We start from the raw sequence: 22,902 nt of genomic DNA on the forward strand, positions 1-22,902 counted from the left end.
CCTCCGACGACCCCGTCGTTGACGGGTCTTCGTTCGTCAAGGGATACGGGCACGTTGGTGGACAGGCGATTCGTTCGATCGAACGAAAATCGTTCGCCGCGGCGCGCAACATTCTTCGAGTTAGCTCGTCGACGACAGTTGTCGCCGCTTGGTTAAATATTAATTTCAGAGCAAACCGACGCCGGCATGGATTACGCCAGAGCTGGGCAACCGGAATCATTACGGGCTTGGACGCAGTTATTATGAGCTACGAGCGAAGCTACGGAGCAACGCTACGGAGCAACGCTAGAGCAAAAGGCTCGAAAAAGTGGGGAAGACTAGCTCTTCCGATTGTAGTTCTATTTCACCCGATCCCATAAATATTTACACTCGATCTCTGTCAATACGTATAGCTAATAGGTGGAGAGTCCCACGAGGAGCTAAGTAACAGCCATCCTTGCCCCAAGGAGCAGAGACCGAGTCCTCTACGAAGCGTTTTGCTCTTATCTGCCTTATCATGTGCCCTACATGATTTACATTTCTCTGGATCACGCTAATAACCATCGAGTTCGGCCCTGCAGGTCGAACCCGAAAAACGAAGACACGTTCACAGACAACACACGGAAGAATAGAATGCACTTACCTTCGTAGACTGTCAGATGCGCCTCGGCTGACACGGCGTCTGCGACTCCATTCTCGGCTACACACTCGTACGTGTGGTTGTCGCGATTCGCTTTGACAGGTTCGATCCGCAACGAGGATCCGTTTTCATAGTTGAGCACGTGGTACCGTGCCTGCGACGCTGCGGAATAAACACGGAAGAGTTAGACCACCTGGCACCCGTAAAAACACCCGACACGGAACGTTGTTCCGAAACCCCCTACGGCGTATCATCGATTCGCCGAAAATATCCCGCCGGCTGGGCGCTGCTCAGCTGAGAAAATAGGATTCGTCTTGCTCGTGTCTCCTGCGTTCGCTTTTACACTCTTCCTACGCTATTGGGTTGATCCGGTCCATGTATACATGGTGGTCAGCGTACCTCGGATTGTAATCTAATTGAGTCGTCGTAATTTAATTTAATCGTTGCCGTGTCATTTTAATCATCGTAATTTAATTTCATTGTAATTTATCTAATTTAATTGTGATTTATATAATTCAATTGTGATTTATTTTGATTCGGTTGTAATTTATTTTAATTTGATTGTAATTTCATTTCCCTCGACTTAATCCGATTTATTTGTATGTACGGATAGACTTCGGAGAACGAATAAATTAGATGATCAGTTTATGAAAACTCGGTTTAAATTCACGTATCGCTGTGTAGATTTATACGCGTGGTTATCAACGGTGTCGTTTCTTTTTCTAATATACTGCAGCTAATACAATTTCATGCTCGTGTATATCGCACGAATAATCAGTTCAACGTGAAATGTTTCAACTTTATTTTGTATATCTTTCTATGTATTATTATTGCTATTACAATGCTTTCTTCTTTAAACATTAAGATAATAGTTCGAGCAAGACGAATCATTCTCAGCCAACAGCAAAGACGTCGTTTTCATAAAGAAATAAGGAAAAATATATACAAGAAAGAACGTCGAAGTGATAATTATCAAATGTTAAAATTAATCAATTAATTGAAGTGTAGCGTATAGGATTTAATGAAATCTCGTAAAGGAAACTTCTATCAAAAAGCGATGCTGCAATTCGGAACGCTGCAAATGCAAAGTGCATCGAGCTTTGAGTATTTCGTAAATGAAAACACGCGGCGTACCTCGTTGCAGCCGCAGAACTAGTTCCACGATTTTCACGGCTCTCTGCGATATATGAATCAATGAATAACGCAATGAAACGGGGCATCAGATCGAAATGCTTGATCTGGGTAAACGTTGAAGGAGTCACGTCTCCGAGCGGTGTCCGAAATCTCGCGTGTTCCCGAACACGGTCGCGGCCGTTGATAAAGGCCGGTGGGAGCGTCGCGCGGTATTTTATAAAGAGGTGCGAACGAACCCGATTCAACCGGGATTCGCGGGCGTAAGCGTGGAACACGCTCGATCGACTTTGTTACGCGCCGTTGTTTCTCTCACGGCGGATTAGCGAATTTCGACGCGACGAACCGGTTGTTCGCGATCGGTGACAATCGCCGAGTCCGGGACAAAAGCGCTCCGCTTCGACGTTAACTGGGCAGGATGGCGATTTTTCGCGGTAGCTACGGTTTTCAACGGTTAATCGAGCCGCGCGCTCTGGCGTCCGGGCTCTCTCGGCCGGCGCCGCCGCCGCCACCGCCGCGCCAGTCCCCCGAATAAATTCCGATGCCGGGTACGCGAGCGCGTCCGCCCGCCCGCCCGACGGGGCATCGTCGCAGCGTCCGCCGCGAATCCACGGGTAAACTCGATTAATAGCGGGAGCCAGGAGAGCGAGAGATTTCCGGCGGCCGGGACCGATCCCGGGGCTCGAATTCACGCGCAAGATTTCATCCTTGAGCGGGCGAACGGACGTTGCCAGTCGGCTGGAACCGGATATCGATTTACCGAATCGAGCGCGGGACCAACAGCGGCGAACAAACACGCGACGCTCAGTTCACGGTCCACGGAAGAGACGGTCGAGATAATCGAATCTCTCTCGAGAGAATTGCGACGTCTGGCTGCGGGGCGGGGCGGGGAGGGGAGCGCGCGGAGTCTCGCGACGCGATCACAAGCGACGCCGAGCGATGCCAAGCGACGCAAAGCGACGCCGGTTGCCTCGAGACGATCCGGGCCAGTTTCCGAAACTGTTCGGCTCCGGCGAGCCGCTCGTACTCCTACCGGTGCCAGCCGGCGCGCCGTTTCCTTCCAGCTCGGGCGAGCGCGAAATTTACTTCGAAAGAAGGCTGGCCAAGGATCGATACCTACCACCGAACGCAAAACTACGGCCCAAGAAAGACGGTTCTCAACTTGCAAGTCTCCGCTCGACGACGTCTCAAGAGCCAATTTCTCATTAACTTTCGGCCGAACGAAACGCGCTGCCGCGACGGATTCGACTATAGACTGCGGCGCTTAGGCATTTGTGACGAAGGGGTGAACGATTGTGAGAACGGGTGGGATCGTATTCGGGACCGTGATAACGTTTTAGGAATTTCGACGCTCGAATGTACGGCGACTGTGTACGCGTAGCTTGAAACAAGGCTCAGCCTTTGAAAATTCCTTCCATGCACGTTTAAGCAGGTGTCGCGAACTTCGCGCGGGACGACTACTTTATTTGTCGCACGCGATGCAAGAATCCGGCTAAATTCTGTTCGGATGACGGATGAAAGACGGGGAATAGTAACGAATAGAATTTTGACTTGACGCTGTCGCATAAATATTCAATCCAATCAAAATTTATCCGAATAAGAATCCGTTCGAGGAATTTATTCGTATTGGAATCCATATGGAGAAGAATCGATTTGAATGAAAGCGACTGAACGTGAAGTGTTTTTTCATAGTTTATCGATTCATTTCGTATGACTTTTTCGAATTATTTAAATAAATAGATCGAATGATCAATAACGAATAATGGATTATTCCAATGATATATTCGTGTGGAATGATTTCAGTTTGATATTTTTACGTTGCAGGGAATGCACCCCTTAATTTAATAAATTTCTCTTCTCTTTACTCAGTACATCAAACGATACTATATCATCGGAATAGAGTTATAAAAGAATAATTTATAATTTATTTATATATTTCCATGCAAAGGCTCTATAGTTCATTCTTCCTTCCCGTCATTACTTTAATTTGCTCTCTAAATATGTTCAAGAAAAATCATATTACTCGGCGCTGTATAAAGTACAGTGTCGTACAAAGGTTTCCGTAATTTTCTTATCCCGCCAGATCGAAACGGCGTTATAGGTTGTAGTGCAATACAAGGGTCGCCGTAATTTATCCGACCGTGTTAGAGCGGAACAGTGTTATAAGATGCCGTATCGCAGGAGAGCTACATGTAAATGCCCATTAAGCTGCCGAGACCCGCATTCGATGGACAGAATTTTTGCATAAAGCTGGATCGCGATTTAAACCGATCGAACCAACAATTCCCAGCAAAAAAAAAATCATAAATGCGTCAGACTAAAAATGCCTAATTTTGCAAATAGTTTCAGGAAACAGTAAAGATTATCGTCGTATCCGTCATTAACTGATAATTGCTATTGTATTCGTCGCTGACTAATAATCGCTGTCGCGTCCGTCCGGCTTCGATTCGCCGTTCTCCGTCGTCGCGAAGGAGCAGCCGGCAGCGTATATAGCGGTACGTATATAGCGACGGCGATCCGTCGGGAACCGGCGTCGAAAGTTTCGAGAGCCGGACAGACGGGTGGGGAAGGCAGAGAGGGGAAAAGGGTGAAAGGCGAAAACTTACGGGAAATTTTCTTTGCGTTCTTCCTCCAGTGGATCTGGGGCGCCGGCGTTCCCTCCGCCGTGCAGTAGAAATTCGCGATGCCTCCCGCCTTCACCTGCTGCGATTGCGGCCTCAACAGGATCATCGGTGGATCTGCGAGCACAAGATCAAGGGAAACCTTTGATTAGAGTCGAGTCGTCCCTTCGGGCCCCTCCGACGGCCGCCGTTCCTCCTCCGAGCCCGGGAGCTAATAAACTGGAGAGATTCCACGAGTATACACGTATATATATATATATATCGGGGAAACTCGCTCAAGCTCTAGCCCACTCCCTCCCTCCCCCCCCCCTTTCTCTTTCACTCTCCTCTTCCAGCCACCATAAACAAATTACGAGAACCACCTGACGGTATTCCAGGCCGGACGAAGGTAAAGAGAGATCGCAGTTTTCCCCGTCGATTCGACGTCGTTCCGGCTTCGACATGTCGACGAAAAAAAAAAAAAGGGAAAGAACGCCGATCGGTTCAAAATGTAGAACGAAAATCGGAAAAATTCTGTTCCGTAGATTCGATACGATCCTGTAAACTCGATAAACGAGAGTGCCTGTCGCCGGAAAGCGACAGCCGCCCTCCCTCCTCTACGCCTCGAATCGGCCGGATAGCGTGACCGGCGTGTGCCCGGCTATGGATGTCTCTGATTACTTATGTCGGACCGGCCGCGCTCGATACCTATCGCCTTTTGTCCTTTTTTTCTTTTTTCTCGAGCGATTATCGCCGAGCGTATATTCGCCCCCAAGCATTTTTCGCGGAAGGTGGAACAGAGTGGTATGTATCTCGAGATAACCGACTTAAAAAGTCCGTCAGCGGCTCGCGTGCACTTCTCCTTTCGAGCAGTGGTGTAACCGGGCCATGGTCAGACACGTTATCTTCCTGGAAATCGACGAGCGGCCTCTTTTGCGGCCCGACACGGTCTGTAACTGCTTCGCGCGTAGAATACGATCGGGACGCCTGTCGTGAGAATTTTCTTCGAAATTACACGGGGTGTTCTATAAGTCACCAGCATTATGGAAATTAGGTGTTGCGGAGGTCGTTTCAAAATAACCCTTTTCTTTATTAGTATTTTCTCTAAGGCGACGTTGGGGAATTGTTAATAAAAAATAGTAACAAATGAGAGGCGAGCTCTGCTGTTGCAAGGCAATCGAGCCAATCAGTGGAACCAGGTTTCACGCGCTCATTAAATCAATGCCTCGCGCCTTTCAAGCTCGCCTCTCATTGGTCACTCCTTTTCTTTAATAACTCATTAACAAGACCTCTGGGAAAATTTTTATAAAGGAAAGGATTGCTTCAAATGACCTCGGTAAATCCTCATTTCCAATTGCGATTGACATCTGAATCACGCCGCATACATTCGACCGGCACGGGTAATATTCGATTTTCGGTCGAAGCTCCATTGGTCCAAGTTCGCCGGTGTCCCGCAAAGCGACAAATAATCGCGCCTTTGAGCGAGTAACGCAATAAATAGCAGCTCTGCACTCTGGCTGGCGGTTCTGGCAACCTTATTAGCGCGTAACGACGACGTAATGATATTGCCGAGGGGTGTTCGCGGTCCCGTTCGACCAGCGAGCGGGGCGATTCGACGGGTCTCGCGCGAACGGTTTCCGCTTAGATTGGAGACCATGGTTTGCTCTCGAAATAAAGAGATGAACACCGAAGATGAACACGGGGTCACTCCTTGGTCGTAGTCGGCGCAGCGTGGTCGGCGATTCCCCGAAAACAGAAGGCGCGCACCAAGGTCCGGCGTGCTATCTGGAGCGGGACTGCCGGCCAAGCACTAAATTGGTCTCGAAACTTTGCGATCGTACGGATCGTTTATGGCTACTCTTCCATGGGCCATCGATTTCGGAGGGAAACGGTCTCGGTTTTTCGGCCGTTAGACTGCCACCGACCATCGAATCGAAAACAAATTTTATCCACGCTCGCTTTCCAGGGACAAGGAGATCGAGCGGAACGATCCGGGGGCGGGTCGCCGGGAAGGGGGCGACAGAGGGGTGGATCGGTCCTTTCCTTGTCCAAAAAACATGCGGGGATCGATGGCCGCCCACCCCCTCGACGCGTTTCGACGCGATCGAAATGAACGTGCCTATCGCAAAATAGAAGATTACAGTGGCGCGCGGCCCCGATGTGTATCGCGAAAGGGCACGAACCAGTCGCCGCGCGTTGCGCGCGACACGAAAATTCGTGCGGCGCGTACAGCGATCGCGAAAAGCGCTAATCTATCGGCCGCGCACGAAAACTGCCGTTGCAGCGGGGGACACGGGACGGGAACGCAATTTAAGGTAAATATTATTCCATCGGCGAACCGTCGATAATTTTTGATCGAATCGCTCGTTCGAGATTATTGCTATCCGGCCGGGTCGCATTGTGGCAGGGCGCGCGAGCGGGCGCCGGGCGCGACGATTATCATATCGGAATAGTTCGTAACAGGTGCATTAATCGAGCTCGCCCGGATCCGGGCTGCACGCCGCGTCCATGCATTTTTCGAATATATTCACGCACGATTCACGCGGTTCAACCCAACCAGTCCCGAGACTCTTAATGGTACCCCCGTTATTACAGGGTTGAAGGGTAGAAGGTTTCTTTAAAATATTTTTTCTTTATATTTGGATTGCAGATGTCTGTTTTCTCAAAAGATCTCTTGGAGTATTTTATACTTTTTAATTATAACAGTATATGGATTGTCGATCAATTTATATTGATTTATATTAATTTATGAGGTAATAATTAATTATAAGGTAATATTTAATTATAAGGTAATATTGCAGGATGCAGTACAGTGAGATTAGTTCGACGACTGTGCTATTGTTACACGTGATTGGCAGAGTATAAAGGCCATTGAATATTTCTTGCTCACATGATTGTTGCACTTTTGACGCAACTGTTCACATTGCTATAAAATATTATGTTTTGTATATTCATTTTTTATCTCTATTATAAACTGGTAGCATATATTCTTTCTTTGCTGACTCCTGTGTTCTTTGCTTATTTGTCCTTAGTATTTCCACCGGAGAGCAACGAGACAAAGAATAAATCTAGTATTAATAAAATTTAGTAACAAATGTGATAATAAATAGATCATAAATAAATCACAAATAAATCTAATAATAAATAAATCACAAATAAATCCAATAATAAATAGATCACAAATAAATCTAATTTTTAATTTTTTACTTTCCAACATCGTGAAGCACCTCCTCTCAAGAATTCCAGGGTTAATCCGTGCTGGAAGTTCTCTGGAGCGTGGGCGCAGGACGCTTACGTTGTTTGGTAAATCGTTACGGGGGTACGAAGCTGCGACAGCGGCGAAGATAGCAGGAAAGATTTGAATTGGAACCACTCGATCGAGAGAAGTCGATTTCTGAAGCGAGACTGTGGTTTCTGGTAAACAAGGTAGTCTCGAGGAGAGAGAGAGCTAGAGAGTGAGAGAAGACGTACAACCGGACGTAAAAGCAGTCAGAATGGGAGATTCTGGTCCAATAACTCGCAGATGTCGGAACGAAAATTCTTTTCGTGCCACTTTGGATTTTGTTGCCTCCTCAACCGCGTCGTTCGAGCGTGGTTTAATGAAAAGACTGCGCGGATTTTATGCATTTATTACGAACACGAGTGCCTTGAATCCAAAGCGGTGAAAACGCAGAATTTCAAGATGTTATTGTATCATTATGTTAGATTTGTTGTAATTGTTAAGAAAGAAAATACGTGTCTACGAAAGTCCTGCAATTTTATTTTAGTTTCATTAAACATTTTTGTTACTAAAATTAACATCGTCAATCAAATGACCGATCTCAGATTTTTTATTTTAAAATTGTGAAATTTATGAAGATTTTTCCTTTAAAAATATTTAATTTCTTTAGTAGATAGATTGATTTAAATACAGTCTTGTCATCGTTATCATCGACACCTTCTCTATTTAGCGAGCAGCATAAACCACAGCCAAATTGATTAATTCGTTATACATTAACCCTCGAACTGCGATTACCGGGTCATTTTAATCCATCAAATTTAGATCGTCCCATAATTATTTCATTTTTGACAAGTGAATTAAATCTCTGTTACACCAGCAACAGCAGACACACTAATAGAGCTGCACACAGATTACCTTAAAAAATGTTTTTTGAAGAACTGATGCACATTTCATATTCTACTTGATATATATCATACATAATTACTAATTATCCTATACATAAAAATGAAATAAAAATATTGCGAGCCATTCTTGAAAATTAATTCTTTCCTCCTAGATTTGTTAAAAACTAATTTCTCAGCGCGTTAAACGAACAATATTAAAGGCATATACCATCGATCATGCGCGTGTTAATAAGACGAACAAATAAAAGAAAAATAAATAAGCAGTGAATAAAATAAATAAAAATATAAAGAATAGACGAATAAATAAAGCAAAGTGCACAGAGTTGCCTCGCGTTCGGAAATTTCAAGCGAACGTGAAATCCCGCCCAGAGCCTGCGGCCGGGTCCGAGCCGCTTTGAAAAATGATTATCACGGCTGAAAGGGTATCGGAGGCCCTTCTTGGCGAAGCTGGATCGTGGGGCACCCGGTGGCCCCGCGCGGAATTTCTCCGTCGAGAGGGTGCATCTACCACGGCGGCCGGACGTACGCGTTTATTTAGAACGGGGGCTGGTGCGCGCCGCATCAGAAGCACCTGCCGCGCCACGGCTGCCCAATGATAATTTATGATCGAATATTAAAGGGCCGGCCGATAAACAGCCGCGGGCTCTCTCGAACCCTGGCCTCTCTAAATCCTGGCTCGAGGGCTTTTCTTGCCGCGCTCGCGTAGCACGGGCACCGGGGTTTACGTAATTGGAGCCGGCAGTATTTCCTCTTTGGCCGAAGGATATTGCTATGGATCCTCGAACATGTCCCGCAATCGGCGGAGTCGCCTTGGACGGCGATCCTGTGCTAGCACGACCTGTGCTCTCCCCGTGTACTGACATCAATTAGGATAGCGGAGCCCGGTACTGTAACATCGCCCCAATTGCTTTCTGTCTTTCGTTATTCCTTCCCGGCTATAATTACCTCCATATTTATCGAACCCAATGTATCAAACTTTGTCATTGTAAAATAAAGGGGATAACAAAAATCCTATTCCATAAATAGAAGGTTTATTATACTTGAAAGCAGAGGCATCCATATTGGTTATACCATAGTAATCCGTTTGACTATTATAGTCGATCCTTTGGAAAACTCTTTGGATTCGGGTATTCGATGTTTATTTAACACAGGACTTTAGCAGACGAATTTGAATAAAATTCTCAAATAGCAGTTAACTTTGTTACGCGTCACAGATTTTCGAACCTTCCAAACTTTATTACAGTATCGTGTTTGCTCTGCCTGTTTTAATAAATAAATAAACCCGTCTCTGAGCTTGCGACAAATTGTTCGAATATTTATTTATTAATTCGCGGTAAAAAGCTTTTAGCATGAAATGAACGTACTGATACGTAAAGAAGGGACAATAAAAATTGTGCAGAAGTTCTTAGACATTTTTAAAGATTGGTGAATTATGTCTCTGATAACATGATTAAATATTATTTTTATAGAAGTGCAGGATACAATAATTTACGGTGGTTGATGGAATGAAATAACTTTGAATATACTTTGAAATAACTTTGTTATTTTTAAAATTACTTTAAATAACTATTCTCAACCCCTCGCACTTTACTTCATTTCTACGTTAATTAAATTATTCTTGACACTAATAAATTCCTACGTCAAAATTTATATTTATTCTACGGCAAGCCCTACTTCGATGTTTAAATATTAACGCCAGATAGATGGAATTCAGCACCGACTTGAAAGATGCAAATAGCGTGCAAATTTAGAGAAGATCATGTTCCAAATCTTCGTAACGAGTCTGACACGATATTATAGGGCAAAGGGTTAATGATGCAAAGAAGGAGAACACTGCCGATCGGTTCCACGTAAACTCGTTGCACTCATGTGGAACCATGCTAACATACTCTTCTCGCAACTGATTCGCACGGCGAGGACCATAATCTGAGCAAAGAACACCGCAGTTGCATATTCTTTTAACCCTTTACACTCGAATCCATTTTAATTCTAAATTAAACATTTATTCTGACTTACAGAGTAGTTGCATTTTATGTGACTTATTGCATTTTATGCGACTTATTATATTTTACGCATATAAAATTGAACCTTGCAATTTTAACAATAATTATTATTTTCATATACTGTTGCTGTCTATATTAAACATTCCTAACTAATAATTACTATATCAGATATTACTAATAAACTGATTTCATTATTGCTATTAATCAACATAGTTACTTGCTACATTACCACGGATTTTCGTACAATTTCCAAACAATCATCCCAACAATATAATTTTTTCCTATCGCCCTCGGAGTCGGCGCTCGACTGCAAAGGGTTAATCTCCGCCGCCGAGGGATCGCGGGCGTCTCTCGAGTTGGCCGGAAGGAACGCTCGCAGAAGTCCCGGTAAATCCTGCGGACCACCCCCGCGTTTAATATCCCGTTGCCGCGGGAGAAACTCCGCCGTTTCTCGTTTCCCGAAGAAATTTCGGGCGCGTGCCAACGCGTCGCTCGCTCTGCCCCTAATCGTATTTTGTTTTTCAGCTCGTGGCTCGGGGCTCGCGCGCGCGAAACGGAAGAAGCCGGTCGTCGTCGTCGGGCGGGCGGGCGGCGGGCCGGCGCGGAAAGATTAAACGCCGGGCGAAAATTGGATCGCGAAGCGCGAAGTTGCCGGGCGCGTAACGAATGGCGGTCCGGTTCTACGGGCGAGGAGAGCCTCGAGCAGAAAATGCGAGAAGAGAGAGAGAGAGAGAGGGAGGGAGGGAGAGAGCCTGGGAAACCGTTGTGTCTCCGGGACGAACGCCGGGGAATCCGGGATCCCCGTGGCGCGTTCATTAGTCACGAGAGCCCGGGGTCGTCGCGCGGCGGATCGGCGTTACGAGCCACGGAGGACCGAAAAATCGGGATAAAAATCGGCCGCCGGCTAACGACGAAGGATCGCGGCGAGGTCCGCGGCGGAATGGTGCCGGCCGTATCTCATGCTTAAAGTTTATACCGGGTTTGGCAGGCGGCGGCGGCCGCGCGGAGAAAAAGTTTCCGGGTGTGGCGGCGGGCCACGCGCTCTTTCACTCTATCTCCACCTTTCTCTCGCGCTCTCTCTCTCTCTCCTCTCCTCTCTATTACGCTTTATAGCCTGCCGCGACGTAATTGAAAAAGTAGCCGATAACGGAGCAATCTGCATGAGATTTGAATAAAATTACGCGTTGGCCGCCGACGGTGCAGCCGCCGTCTCGCGTATCGAACGAGACCGCTGCTCGATCCGCCGAAAAATAACGCTCTATTAATTTCGTCGGCCTCGAGGACCGAGCTGATTTCCGGCGCGAGCTCGCGAGCGGGGCCGTTCTTCGCCGCGGCCGATAAGGCTGATTTGACGCGCGCGGCGGCCGGCCGGGGAACGGGGGTTCCGGGGGTGCTTCGATCGGTGCGGGGCGGCCGCGCAGGCAAATTTTTTTAGCAGAGCAAACAGGGAACAATCGGTGGAACGATCCGCGGACGGCGATGGAATTGGAAAGAGGGCAGTGCGCGGCGCGGCGCGGCGCGGCGCGGCGCGAAAGCGTTCGGAAATTTCCGAGGCCGCGGACGTGACTAGTTCGTATTGCTGGACGTCGGGCGCGTTCGAAGTGGATGCGGGCACAGGCTGAAACCGCGACTACAGGTGCAAACTGGCTGGCGAGATCGACGAAGAGAGCGCGCGGCGAGAGAAAGAGAGGGGCCCCGGGTTCGGCGTCGATGCCATTTTGCCGGGGCATCGATTGTAAACACGGGGGTTTATGTACGCGCGATGGATTCCCATCGACGAACGATGACGTTCGGTGGCGCGGAGAAGCAGGGCGACGGGAGAGAGCCACGTCGAGAGAGAGAGAGAGAGAGAGAGAAGTGGAGGATGGAAGCTGGCAGCGGCTGCGGTCGCGGAGGCGAATCGGGGATGGCACACGGCTGCATCCGCGTCGGGTGTACATTACGCGAGCGCTGGTTTATCGTAAATAATTGCGCGGACCTTATTCGCGTTTTAGCGCATCGAAAATCGGTCGCCTACACCACCCGCCTATACACGCTGACGCTTTTCGCGTTATCCCACGGGAGTGCCGCCCGAGCGATATCCGAAACGGAGAGCTCGCAGGACGCGGCCCCGCGGAGATCCGAATCGACTGCAAAAGGAGAAAGAACCGTCTTAACCCTCTTAGAGAGATTTCATCCGGCGCGCTGTCCGTTTGATCCGCCGGAACTGTCTGGGCCAGCCCGGCATCTTTGACGTTCGGATTGCCGAGGCGCGAAGAGCATTCGGGAGCCACGGATAAATCACTGTCCGCGCTCGAAAGCTAATTATCGAGTGGAGTTTCGCCGGGCACCGGTGGGGATACGCGGCGCGATTAAAGACGTAATGATTTAACTGTTCGGGACGGTGGGTTTCATTAAACAGATTCCATCGATCGGACGGGACATAATAACTGGCAGGCGGCGACGCGTTCAAAACAGCACCGCCGCGGCCGCGGCGACGGCGAGTGTGTCACGTAACACGGACGGGAAAACGGAAAAACACCGAATACAATTTTGCGTGGACACGGTCGCCCACTGTGAGACAGGTGTCGATTAGATTGTGAAAAATTGCAAATGGGAAACGATCGCGCGTTCTGCTTCAACTATCGAATTACGCGCGATTTTGACCCGGGCGCACTTAAATCGTCACCTGAAATAGTCGCGATCGACGGTGGTTCGATTGAATAAATGGCTGCTGTAACGGGTACAAACGGAAACGCTGATAAGTCTGTATGAAATATCTTTAGAAATATGATTGGAAAAATTGAATCAAATCGGGAATCGTTATAGATATCGTTGCTTGTGTTATTGTGAAAACAGTCGTAAAATGATTGGCTCTTTTTACTCGAATTGTTAGTGACAAGAGTGTCAACTTAGACTCATTTGCAGCCATCAAGATCAAATTTAAAACGAGTCTATAAAAACTGTTCAACACTGATTCGCAGATTCTGTATTCTATTAATATTAGCTTTTAGTTCTGTATTGTAAAAGATGAGGTTTTGTCTTTAAATATAAATGTAAACTTATGTATAACTAGATTAAAGTAAATCAAATCAAATTGAACTAAATCAAATTAAATTAAAATTAAATTCAGCTAAATTAAAGAGAAATGAATTAAATTCATTGATCCGTGAACAGAAGCGTTTGATTCCACACCGAAAGTAGAAACGGTGAGCAATGATCAGCCAAGTCAAAGAGGACGCATGTCGTATGACACCACGACGCGTCGATCGCCAACGATTAAAGTACGATCGTGGCAGTACCGCGGGAATCTTTTAGCAGCCTATCGGTCCCTGGCGGCGATCCCGGCTGGTATTAGCGATCGAGCGACAGGTCACGCGTCCCCGCTCGATTCGGAGAGGTTCGCGGACGCGTTTTATACTCGTTCGTTCGAGCACAATGCGGCCAACAATGGAGAATAGAATCCGGGCGGTCGGTCGCGGCCGCTCGGATTTAATAATGAAAATTTTCCGCCGTTCTTCGGCGAACCGTGAAATTGAATTTATATGCCGGAGGACCGTTATTGGCGTTTAAGTATTATTGCTTGCCACGGCCCGGTTGCGTACGCGACACCCACACCCACACACACACACACGCACGCACACCGGGGAAAATCCCCGCGAGCAGAACCGGGTTGCGCGCGTGTCGTACGCTCGCTCTCGCAAGAGCTGACCCCGGCGGTCAAGGAAAGCCATCTCGGAAAAATTCGGCGCGAAATAGCCGGGGCTATAATCGGCGGCCGCGAGAGAACGGCGGGATCGCGGCGACACCGGCTCGAAATATACTTGACCCCGCGTCGCGGTTCTCGGCCGCGTAACGAACGAGAAACGGCCGAGCGGCGCCGACGAGGTTTTGATATGGGTCAGCGCCGGTGAATGGCCGAGCCGTGATTTCGGCGGTCGTGTTTCCTAAAGGGATTCCCGATGCGTCAAACGCGAAAACAATAACCGGTTACCTGGAGAGCGGCAGCTGACGTAGGCGCGCGAGACTCTTCGGGGCAACTACTCTGCCTCTCCCCCGCCCGCCGCCGTAATCCGAAAATCGATGCCGCGAGAGCGCGTTTCCCCGAATTCGCGCAAACCGCGAGATCCAGGCGGAGGAGGGCCGCGGCGATTATATGAAATTTCAAGATTTCAATTCCGGATCGCAGCGCGGTCTCGATCGAATTCCGAGATTTTTAACGCGACCGTTCGACGACGGCTCCGCCCGCGACCGCGATTCGACGCTCCGCGAATAATTGCAATTTGCCCTTCTTTCGCGTTAAAACGTCCGTTAAACGGCGATACCGCGCACGCCCGTGAGCCCGCCTCGATTTCCTTCGCCGCGATGAACTCGACCGATTCGTCGATCCCTCGTCGACGAGATAAGTGAAAAACCATTTCCCGTTTCGCGATGCCGTGTCGCGGCGATCCAGATGCGGAGCATCGATTCGAAACGCGACCGGACGCACGCCGCGCCGACCATCGATCTCTCGCCCTCCCTCCCCCTCCGGCCCCGCATCGAAATTCGATTCGTCCGACGTGCATCGGCCACGGGGAGAATGCGGAGCCGCGACTTTGAAATTCCTGATCGCGACGCCTCGTTCGGCCCTCCCCCGGGGAGCGCGGCGCGGACTCGTAGGCTCGCGAGACCGCATCCGTGCGGTCGCATCACCGGACGAATGCCCGGCGCACGCCGATCGCATACGTCGGTTCTACTTTTAGCGGCTGGGAATTTCGGACGTCGATCCGAGCATCGCCGACGGGATTTTTTTCACTGTTTGCCGACGCGTGCCGTCTCCGCAGGGGGATCGTTTTCGGGGGTTGAAAGTGATCGGGGATGTCGCGGGGGTGATCCAGAGATTTTGCGAACGGAATGGAGGTGACATCTTCTAATCTCATTAAATTCGATTTCTTATTTTTTTAATTTATAGATTTATGCATTCATTTCTTCACTCATTTATTTATTTATTCTGTGCTCTTGCTTAATATAATAAAGAATTTATAAACTTCTCTGTTCCATAATATTTTAATTTCATTTTTACTTGCAAGACACTCTGCAGGAGTAGTCACGATAATAACTTAGTAATAAATATTCTATGTACGTATAGAGTGTCTCATATTTAGCTGAATACAATTATAATATTAATAGAAAGATGTACGACCTGATTTAGTAAGTCTGAAACGGGAAGATTCTCTTTACAGTACGTAGAAAGCTAAGACCAAAAATAGCACGTCTATCTTGAAGGGTGAACAAGTATCAAACCTTCAGTCTGGGTCGTCACTCAGAGTTGGACCATAAATCGAAACGGTTAAATTTATCTCTATTTAGCGAGTTCCTAAAAGTACCACGAGAATAGACCGATTTAATTCAGTGCAGTGTGGAGCTATGGATAGATTCAGTGTATTGTCTGTTGTTTAAGATGGTACAGATGATATCATAATGACACAGAGAAAAGCGTAGGACCAATTCTCACCAACCCAGTCACGTTAACGCACTCGTAGAAGTAGGTAAATTTAAAGCAGGTAAACGCGTTTCCCTTATTGGAAGAAATGATCCTCTCCTATCAGTCCCTAATTTCCAGAAAACGGGGGATTCGAGCCTGGCCGACTAAAGAAACAACCCTTCTCGACTATTGATACGGTCTCCCTTCCCAGCGATCTCCTCTTAACCTCTTCCTTTTTGTCTTTATTTGAGACTTTTGATTATTATTAGCTAAGTTTAACCCTGAACAATATATAAAATTAAATGCGATAGGCGAACGATCCCCCTTCTTCTAGTATCGATTATTTTATTGGTCTTGTTGTTTAGCTATAGAAATGCGTTTTGGAAGGTTATAGGTCAAGATACTCCCTTGCCTCTCGACAGAAATTCCATCTTTCCTTCATAGACTTCTCATCTTTCCTACATGGACCGGATATTCGACAAGTGTCTCTAATCGTAAGACCAGCGGCTCGTTCAGCATCTCGTAAATTCCAGGAAAAAGGGGGTTGTTCCGCCGCGCGAAACGCGATCGCGCACAGACAGGGAAGGGCTCGATAGGGCTCGGTAGGGCGAAGGAGGGCTCGGTAGGGCGCGTATAGGCACGTCCCGTGGAATTGCGCCGCTCCGGTTCGATACGTATGCAAAGCGACCGCATTTAACCAACTTCTCGCGGAGAATTTCCATTAGTCGAGAAAGTCCAGGCGGTTTCCGGGGACAATGGCGAGGATGCGCGCCGGTTTCGGTGAACCGGGTAACGCGCGACCGACTGCTTCGCAGGCATAGCGGATCGGCGCGGCGCGGCGCGGAGCAGGCTAGAGCAGATCGGAGCAGCAACAGCAGCGGCGTCGGCGTCGGCGGTAGCGAGAGATCGAGTCGTCGAACGATTTCGAATCAACGCGTCTGGTAGGGCGGATAATTCAATTTGAATATGCATGCGTACCGCCGGCAGCGGCCCCGAAAATCCGTGAGACGCGCAGCCCGTTAAATCCGCGATTATTCGCGCGCCTGTTCGCTACCTTTCCCCGATACGCAACCCCCCTCCCCTCCCCGCCCACGCCATTCCTCGCGGCAACCAACATCATCCGTTCTCTACCCCTCGCGGCGGTTTTTCCCGCGCCGGCTCCTATCCCCCCCCTATATATATACATATATATACACGTTCCAATTAAACCTCGACTGATGAGCCCGCCACCTTCCCCGGGACTCTATAAAACTTTTTAAGCGAATCGTAATCTTGCTGGACTTATTGCCCGGGAGATTTTCAGCGGCGGCAAACAGCGCCGAGCCTCGGTACACCCTACCTAATTTGTAACTTAAACTGATTCATACTAATGACGCTGTAAATAATTTCCGTTCCTCAAGATATCACTGGCTGCTTAACCTGCGGTTTATTTTCGGTGGAATCCAAGCTCTACGCGCGCGCGCGACACGACAAAAATATTACCGCGGCAGATATACGAATATATATGTGTGTGTGTGTCCGGCTGTGTGCCGTTGCCGCGCGTTATAATTTTAAACGACAACGTGCGCGAAATAAATTGCATTCGCTCTGGCTAGAACGAACAGCGTTGTACCGCGGCGCGCGCGCGCGCGCGTTAATACGAGGGACCTCGCGGCTTATCTCCGTCGCGGAACACGTGTACAAATAAATTATTCGATCGAAAGTATAAAGCGGAAACGAGCGAGGAGCTGCGAATAAAGCGGCGGAGCGATTTCGCGGCTCGCGAAGATATACGGGGGTCGGGGAAGGTCCGTACGTAGGGCGGTGTCCCGTGCGACGGACGCGGATTCAATCGAAGGGGTCGGGCGGCGGGACTACATCGAAAAGCCGGGGCCTGCACCGAAGGGTTGGAGGGCTGCTCCGGGGCGGCGGATAGGAATAGGAACGTCTGAGTGGCCATTTGCCAGGCGGTCGTAAGAAACGGGATCGTACGAGGAGAGCGGCCGCGGTGAGCGTGGGTGTCGATAAATTGCGGCGTGTAGCGTAGGTCAGAGGCGGAGTCAGGGGTTCACGCGCCTATCTCCTCGCTCTTAAGAGGGTCTCCACGGGTCTATAACGAGGGGCGCGACGGGACCCGGGAGCCCGCCGCAGGGTCTGCGCTAAATTTATGCAAATGCATGCCGGCAATATTCTAAATAAGTAGCTTCACCCGTGGCCCCGTACGTCTCGCGGCCGATATCTCGACTCCGGTCTCTATATCTCTCGCGAGTAAATTCAACTCTCTCTCTCTCTCTCTCTCACTCTCCATCTCTCGTGGAACGAGAGGCGAGCTGGCGCGAGACCGCGCGAGAAGCGGAGGCCACGCCGTCTGGTACCGACCGACTACGAAACTACGACGCGTTTCAACGACTTTCGTGGCGAGGATCCAAAGAGCCCCGGCGCCATTGAGCGTCGTCAACGCCACCGCCACGTAAATTTCGCCCCGGCGAAAAAGGAAAAACCAAAGAGCGGCAGGCTCGTTCGCGCGCGCGCGCTCTCGCGAGCGTGCCCCTTTGAAATTTTAACTCCGGGCATTCGAAGAGAGGACGCGCGCTCGTACGTACCACGCGCGGATCCGGAGACGCGCAATTCGACCGTCCGAGGAGTGCACTCTCGTATCTTGTTTTCGCTCCGAGCCGGATAAGTCCGGTCGAACGGCGCCGGGCCGCGTCGCTACCGCTCGTAACTGGCTTTTAACGCTAATAGTACTCTCAGACCCATTTAAAGAGCTTTTACGTAACGGAGAAGAACGCAGCGGAGTTTAGTGCGTTCCGTGCTCCGCCGCGGTCTTTTCATTCGCGGACGTTCCGCGCCCTGTGCTCCAACTCTCCGTGCCCTCCGATTCGACTCTGTGCCATCTGCTTCGGTTCTGTACCCTCTTGCAACTCTGTGCCCTACGCTGAGAAACTCTGCGCCCTCTGATTTAACCCTGTCACACTATTTTAACTTTGTGCCCTGCGATTCGACTCTGTGCCATGTTCTTCAATTCTGTGCCCTTTGCTGCGACTCTGCGCCCTATGCTCCGAAATTTTGCACCCTCTGTTTCAACCCTATACACTCTACTTTAAGTTTGTATCCTCTGATTCGACTCTGTGTCATCTGATTCAATTCTGTACCGTCTGCTACAACTCCGTGCCCTTTGTTCTAAAATTTTGTACTCTCTGTTTCAACCCTGTACACTTTACTGTAACTTTGTGCTCCACGATTCGACTGTGTGTCATCTGACTCAATTATGTACCCTCCGATGCAACACTATGTCCTCTGCTGTGTATGTTTGTACCCTCTGTTTCAACCCTGTAAATTCTACTTTAACCCTGCATCCTCCGTTCCGACTCTATACCTCATACTCGACCTTACTTAATCCGCAAGTATTTCATGACTCGACGAAAGACCCTTTTTATTCGGTCGCGCTGATGCGCAGTCACCAGTAGCTGATCACGAAAGATAAATTAATAATCCGTCCACAATTACAGATTATCGATTACAGACTATCAAATGCAATCAACGCGGTTTAACTTCGATGATCGGACGAGAATCGGTTCATCGCAACGCGATATGGCCGCTGGCTTATCAATTGTAATCACGATTATTGATTTATTCTATTGAAGATTAACCGATTATTATAGTTCTATAATAAAATATTATTATCATTGCTTTCCCTAAAACAGAAACGATTGCTAAATAATCCATTAACCCGTTGCACTATAATAACGAGTCAGACTCGCGGTGCAGATTTTCTGTAAACTCTACTAAATATGAATATTATTAATTACTTCTACGTCGATGTAAAAATAAATTCTTCTGTACAGAAACGAAGGTAAAGAAAGACAATATAGGAAAAAAATTGTCTGATCCTGTTAGAAAAATGATTAAGTACGAATAAGTGCTATTCGTCGCAGCATTAAGGGAGCGACAGTGCAAGGGTTAAACTGCGAAACTCCGCATCCTGCGAAGCCTACGACCTCTGAGGTCCGTGCCCCGAGCCCGGCGAATTAAATCAGCCAGGGCGCGAGTTTATTTTCGTCGTTTCCGCGTAGCTCGGGTTCTCGTCGCGGCAGAGCGTTTTCCCCGGTTTTCGAATATTCGCCGCGACGCGACGGGAAAAACGGTCGCGCGATCGTCGAGTCGAGGTCGGTTCTCTCGATCCCGTCGAGAAAAGACGTGGAAGAGGGTTACCGAGGTGAAAACCGAGCGCGGGCATAGATTAGAAAGGGTTTCTGGAGGAGAGGGTAACGGAGTAACGGTGACGAGGAGACGGCGTCGACGACGGCGTCGCCAGGTGACACGCCACCCTAATCAGCACTCGGGGGTCTTAACGCGGTTAATTGCGCTTCAATTAGCCGCTCTTACCGAGCGCTCGCGCGCCCGCCCGCGCGCGACTTTCTTGCCCGACGCTCGCGGAGAACTTTCGCAATCGACGGCCACGCCGTGCAATTAGCCGGGCGAGGAGTCCTCCCGTGCATTAAGACGACCCCGTAAAAACCGCAGGAAGATGTACGGCTGAGAAATTACGCGAAGATAAAGTCCGAGTTATACCGGCGCGTTAGCGAATGACGACTGCCGAGGACTTTCCGCAACCTTTGTCGCGATGGACGATCTCGTCCTGCAAATTACAGGCTCGCGACTATGGTTACTCTATGGCGACCGATTGTTGCGGCTCTGCTTTGTTTTCGGGGCATAATTAACGCATTGTATTCGGGGCAGGTATTAACACTTTGCGGTCTTATGATTTCATTTTTAAAATTTTTACATAAAAGTAAAACATATTATTGTGTTACATATATTTAACCCCTTGACGTTTGCTTCACAGTTGATACGATCGACTGTAATCATTTCTTAAAAGAGAAAGAAAATTGATGACTACCGTGTACCCAAATTGACTCGAATAAGTATTAATGAAACTAGAATTTTATCCCAATTTTAAAGAACGGAATAATATCCATACTTAATGAGTTATTATTGGAAACTTTCATAATGAGCCAGGCTCGTCGAAGTTCGATAAAGGGTTAAACTTTCTTCCTTAATCTTGCATATTATGCATCGAATATTAATTCCTACCAGCATGAGACCAATCTACAAACTTAAAACGACTGCGAAGGGGTTGATACCTTTCCAACAATTTATATTATAAATTTTGTTGTATCCACGACGGGTGAAATATTATGGGGACGATAAGTCAAAAAAAAGAGTAACGACCGCCATTGTAGCCGCCAGCGTCGAGACCATCGATCCCTCCCATCGCATTTTCGCGAGTCGTGTGTCTCCGATTTCGTTCGAAGCGTCGCCAGGCAGTTTTCGCGGCGGTGTCTCGCGAGATCGAGAGACGTCTGCGAAAACGCGGCGGGGGGGACAGAAAAACGGGCCGATGGAAATACGATTGGTAGGCGGCGGCGGCGGCGGCGGCGCCGGTTGCACTTGGCCGATATCGACCGTCCGCGGGCGAGGAATGGTCCAGGAATAAATCACGGAATCAATTCCGATACGTAACCCGTGCCGCCATAAATAAAATGCGCTAGATATCGTAGATCGGCGGCGGCCGGTACACGCGGGAACACCGGTGGGAGGCGGAACAAATGACAGCGCATAAGCGGGCCGAACACGGGGGCCGCGCGGGCACGGCCCGGCTTGGCGCCGAACGGTTTCAAAAGTTGCCTGGGTGCCACCGTCGACACGAGTCCCGCGCGCCGAATCTGAAATTCAAAGCGTCCACCAGGCCGCCGATAAGAGTCTCGGCGGGTCCGGCGCAAAAATACACATTAGCGGATTTAAAATTTAGATACCGGGCCGGGCCGGGCCGCGGCCGTCCGGGGCGAAATCGAGCAGCTATAGGCCTCCCGGAAAGCGGGCCGATTTACGGCGACGTCGGCGGCGGCGACGGCTTCCCGGGACCCTAACGAGCCCCTCGAAACGCACGGAAACATAGATCTCGCCGAAAGAAACTCCTCGAGACGGCGACGTCGTACCTTTTTTCTCGTTTACCCACTTTGCGATCTCTCTTTCTCCTTGTTTCACCGGCCTTCGATAAATCCGTCGGACGCGTCGCGACCCGCCTGAAACGACGGTCGGGTCGCGGGCGCCTCGTACTTACTTGTCATGTATGTGATGTACTGCGTGTCGCTGATGTTCCCTGAAAGAAGCTGATTCAGTCGAGTCGCGTGGCGTCACGAGGAACGCCTCGCGGCCACTGACGCCCGTTTCGCTCGAGTACGGCGGTCCATGGATATCGACGGTAGCCTTCGCGTACCCTTCGCTTCGGTTAAATCGACGGTATTATAAAGCAAATATGCCCAGCAGGGCGAACCCTGCTCCTCGCCCCTCCCATCTCCCCTCCCCACCCGAGAAGGATCGTCGAAGTTCTCGTCGCCGGCGCCGGCTAACGGGCTGCGTCGATGCGACGTCGATACGGCTCGGGAGCGTCCCGACGCACCCGCGGAGGATGTAAATGAACTTCGCGGAACAATCTTGCCGTAACTCGGCGTATAATAACGCAGCCGAGGGTATATCGGATTTCCTGCTCTATCTCCGCGCGTTCGTGCCAGCGTCCTACCCGGGCACACGCGCGGAGGTAACGCGCGCGCGGAACACCCCTTAACCATCCCGATCTTTCTCCCCTGACGTCGACCTATTAGTTGAATGTTTCACCGATTTTTTTTCTTCGGCCGAGATAGGGCAGCTCCTCGATAACTCTCGGATCGAGGCCGCGCGCCCTCGACATTTTTCTTCGCGAACAGCCGCCCATGCATCTTCCCGCCTCTGAAAAATCCCCTGCCCTCGACGGCCATCGGCTTTGCCTGTCCCCGATCGCGCTACCTCGATTTAAACCCCTGCCGGTGAACGAAACGCGCGGATCCTGTCTTCGCATCTGACAATTCCGGGCCCGGACGCGACCCTTAGCGAGACACAAAATTCACGGCGAGACACTGTATCTTCGCTGACAATTCGCCGAAGGGTTGGAGAACACCC

General features: G+C 49.3%; 1 protein-coding gene across 10 annotated transcripts in view; it reads right to left on the reverse strand.

The window, feature by feature from the left end:
- Lar (tyrosine-protein phosphatase Lar) overlaps positions 1-22,902 on the reverse strand; it is a 411,512-nt gene that overhangs the window by 126,645 nt on the left and 261,965 nt on the right. For all 10 annotated transcript variants that reach the window (XM_078179954.1, XM_078179955.1, XM_078179961.1 and 7 more), the window contains exons 4-5: positions 4,357-4,488; positions 623-781 (exon numbers count right to left, since the gene is read on the reverse strand). In XM_078179954.1, the coding sequence (XP_078036080.1) occupies positions 623-781; positions 4,357-4,488 (291 nt within the window). The remainder of the gene's footprint in view (positions 1-622; positions 782-4,356; positions 4,489-22,902) is intronic.

Source organism: Augochlora pura, chromosome 4 (assembly GCF_028453695.1).
Source record: "Augochlora pura isolate Apur16 chromosome 4, APUR_v2.2.1, whole genome shotgun sequence".
NCBI lineage: Eukaryota > Metazoa > Arthropoda > Insecta > Hymenoptera > Halictidae > Augochlora > Augochlora pura.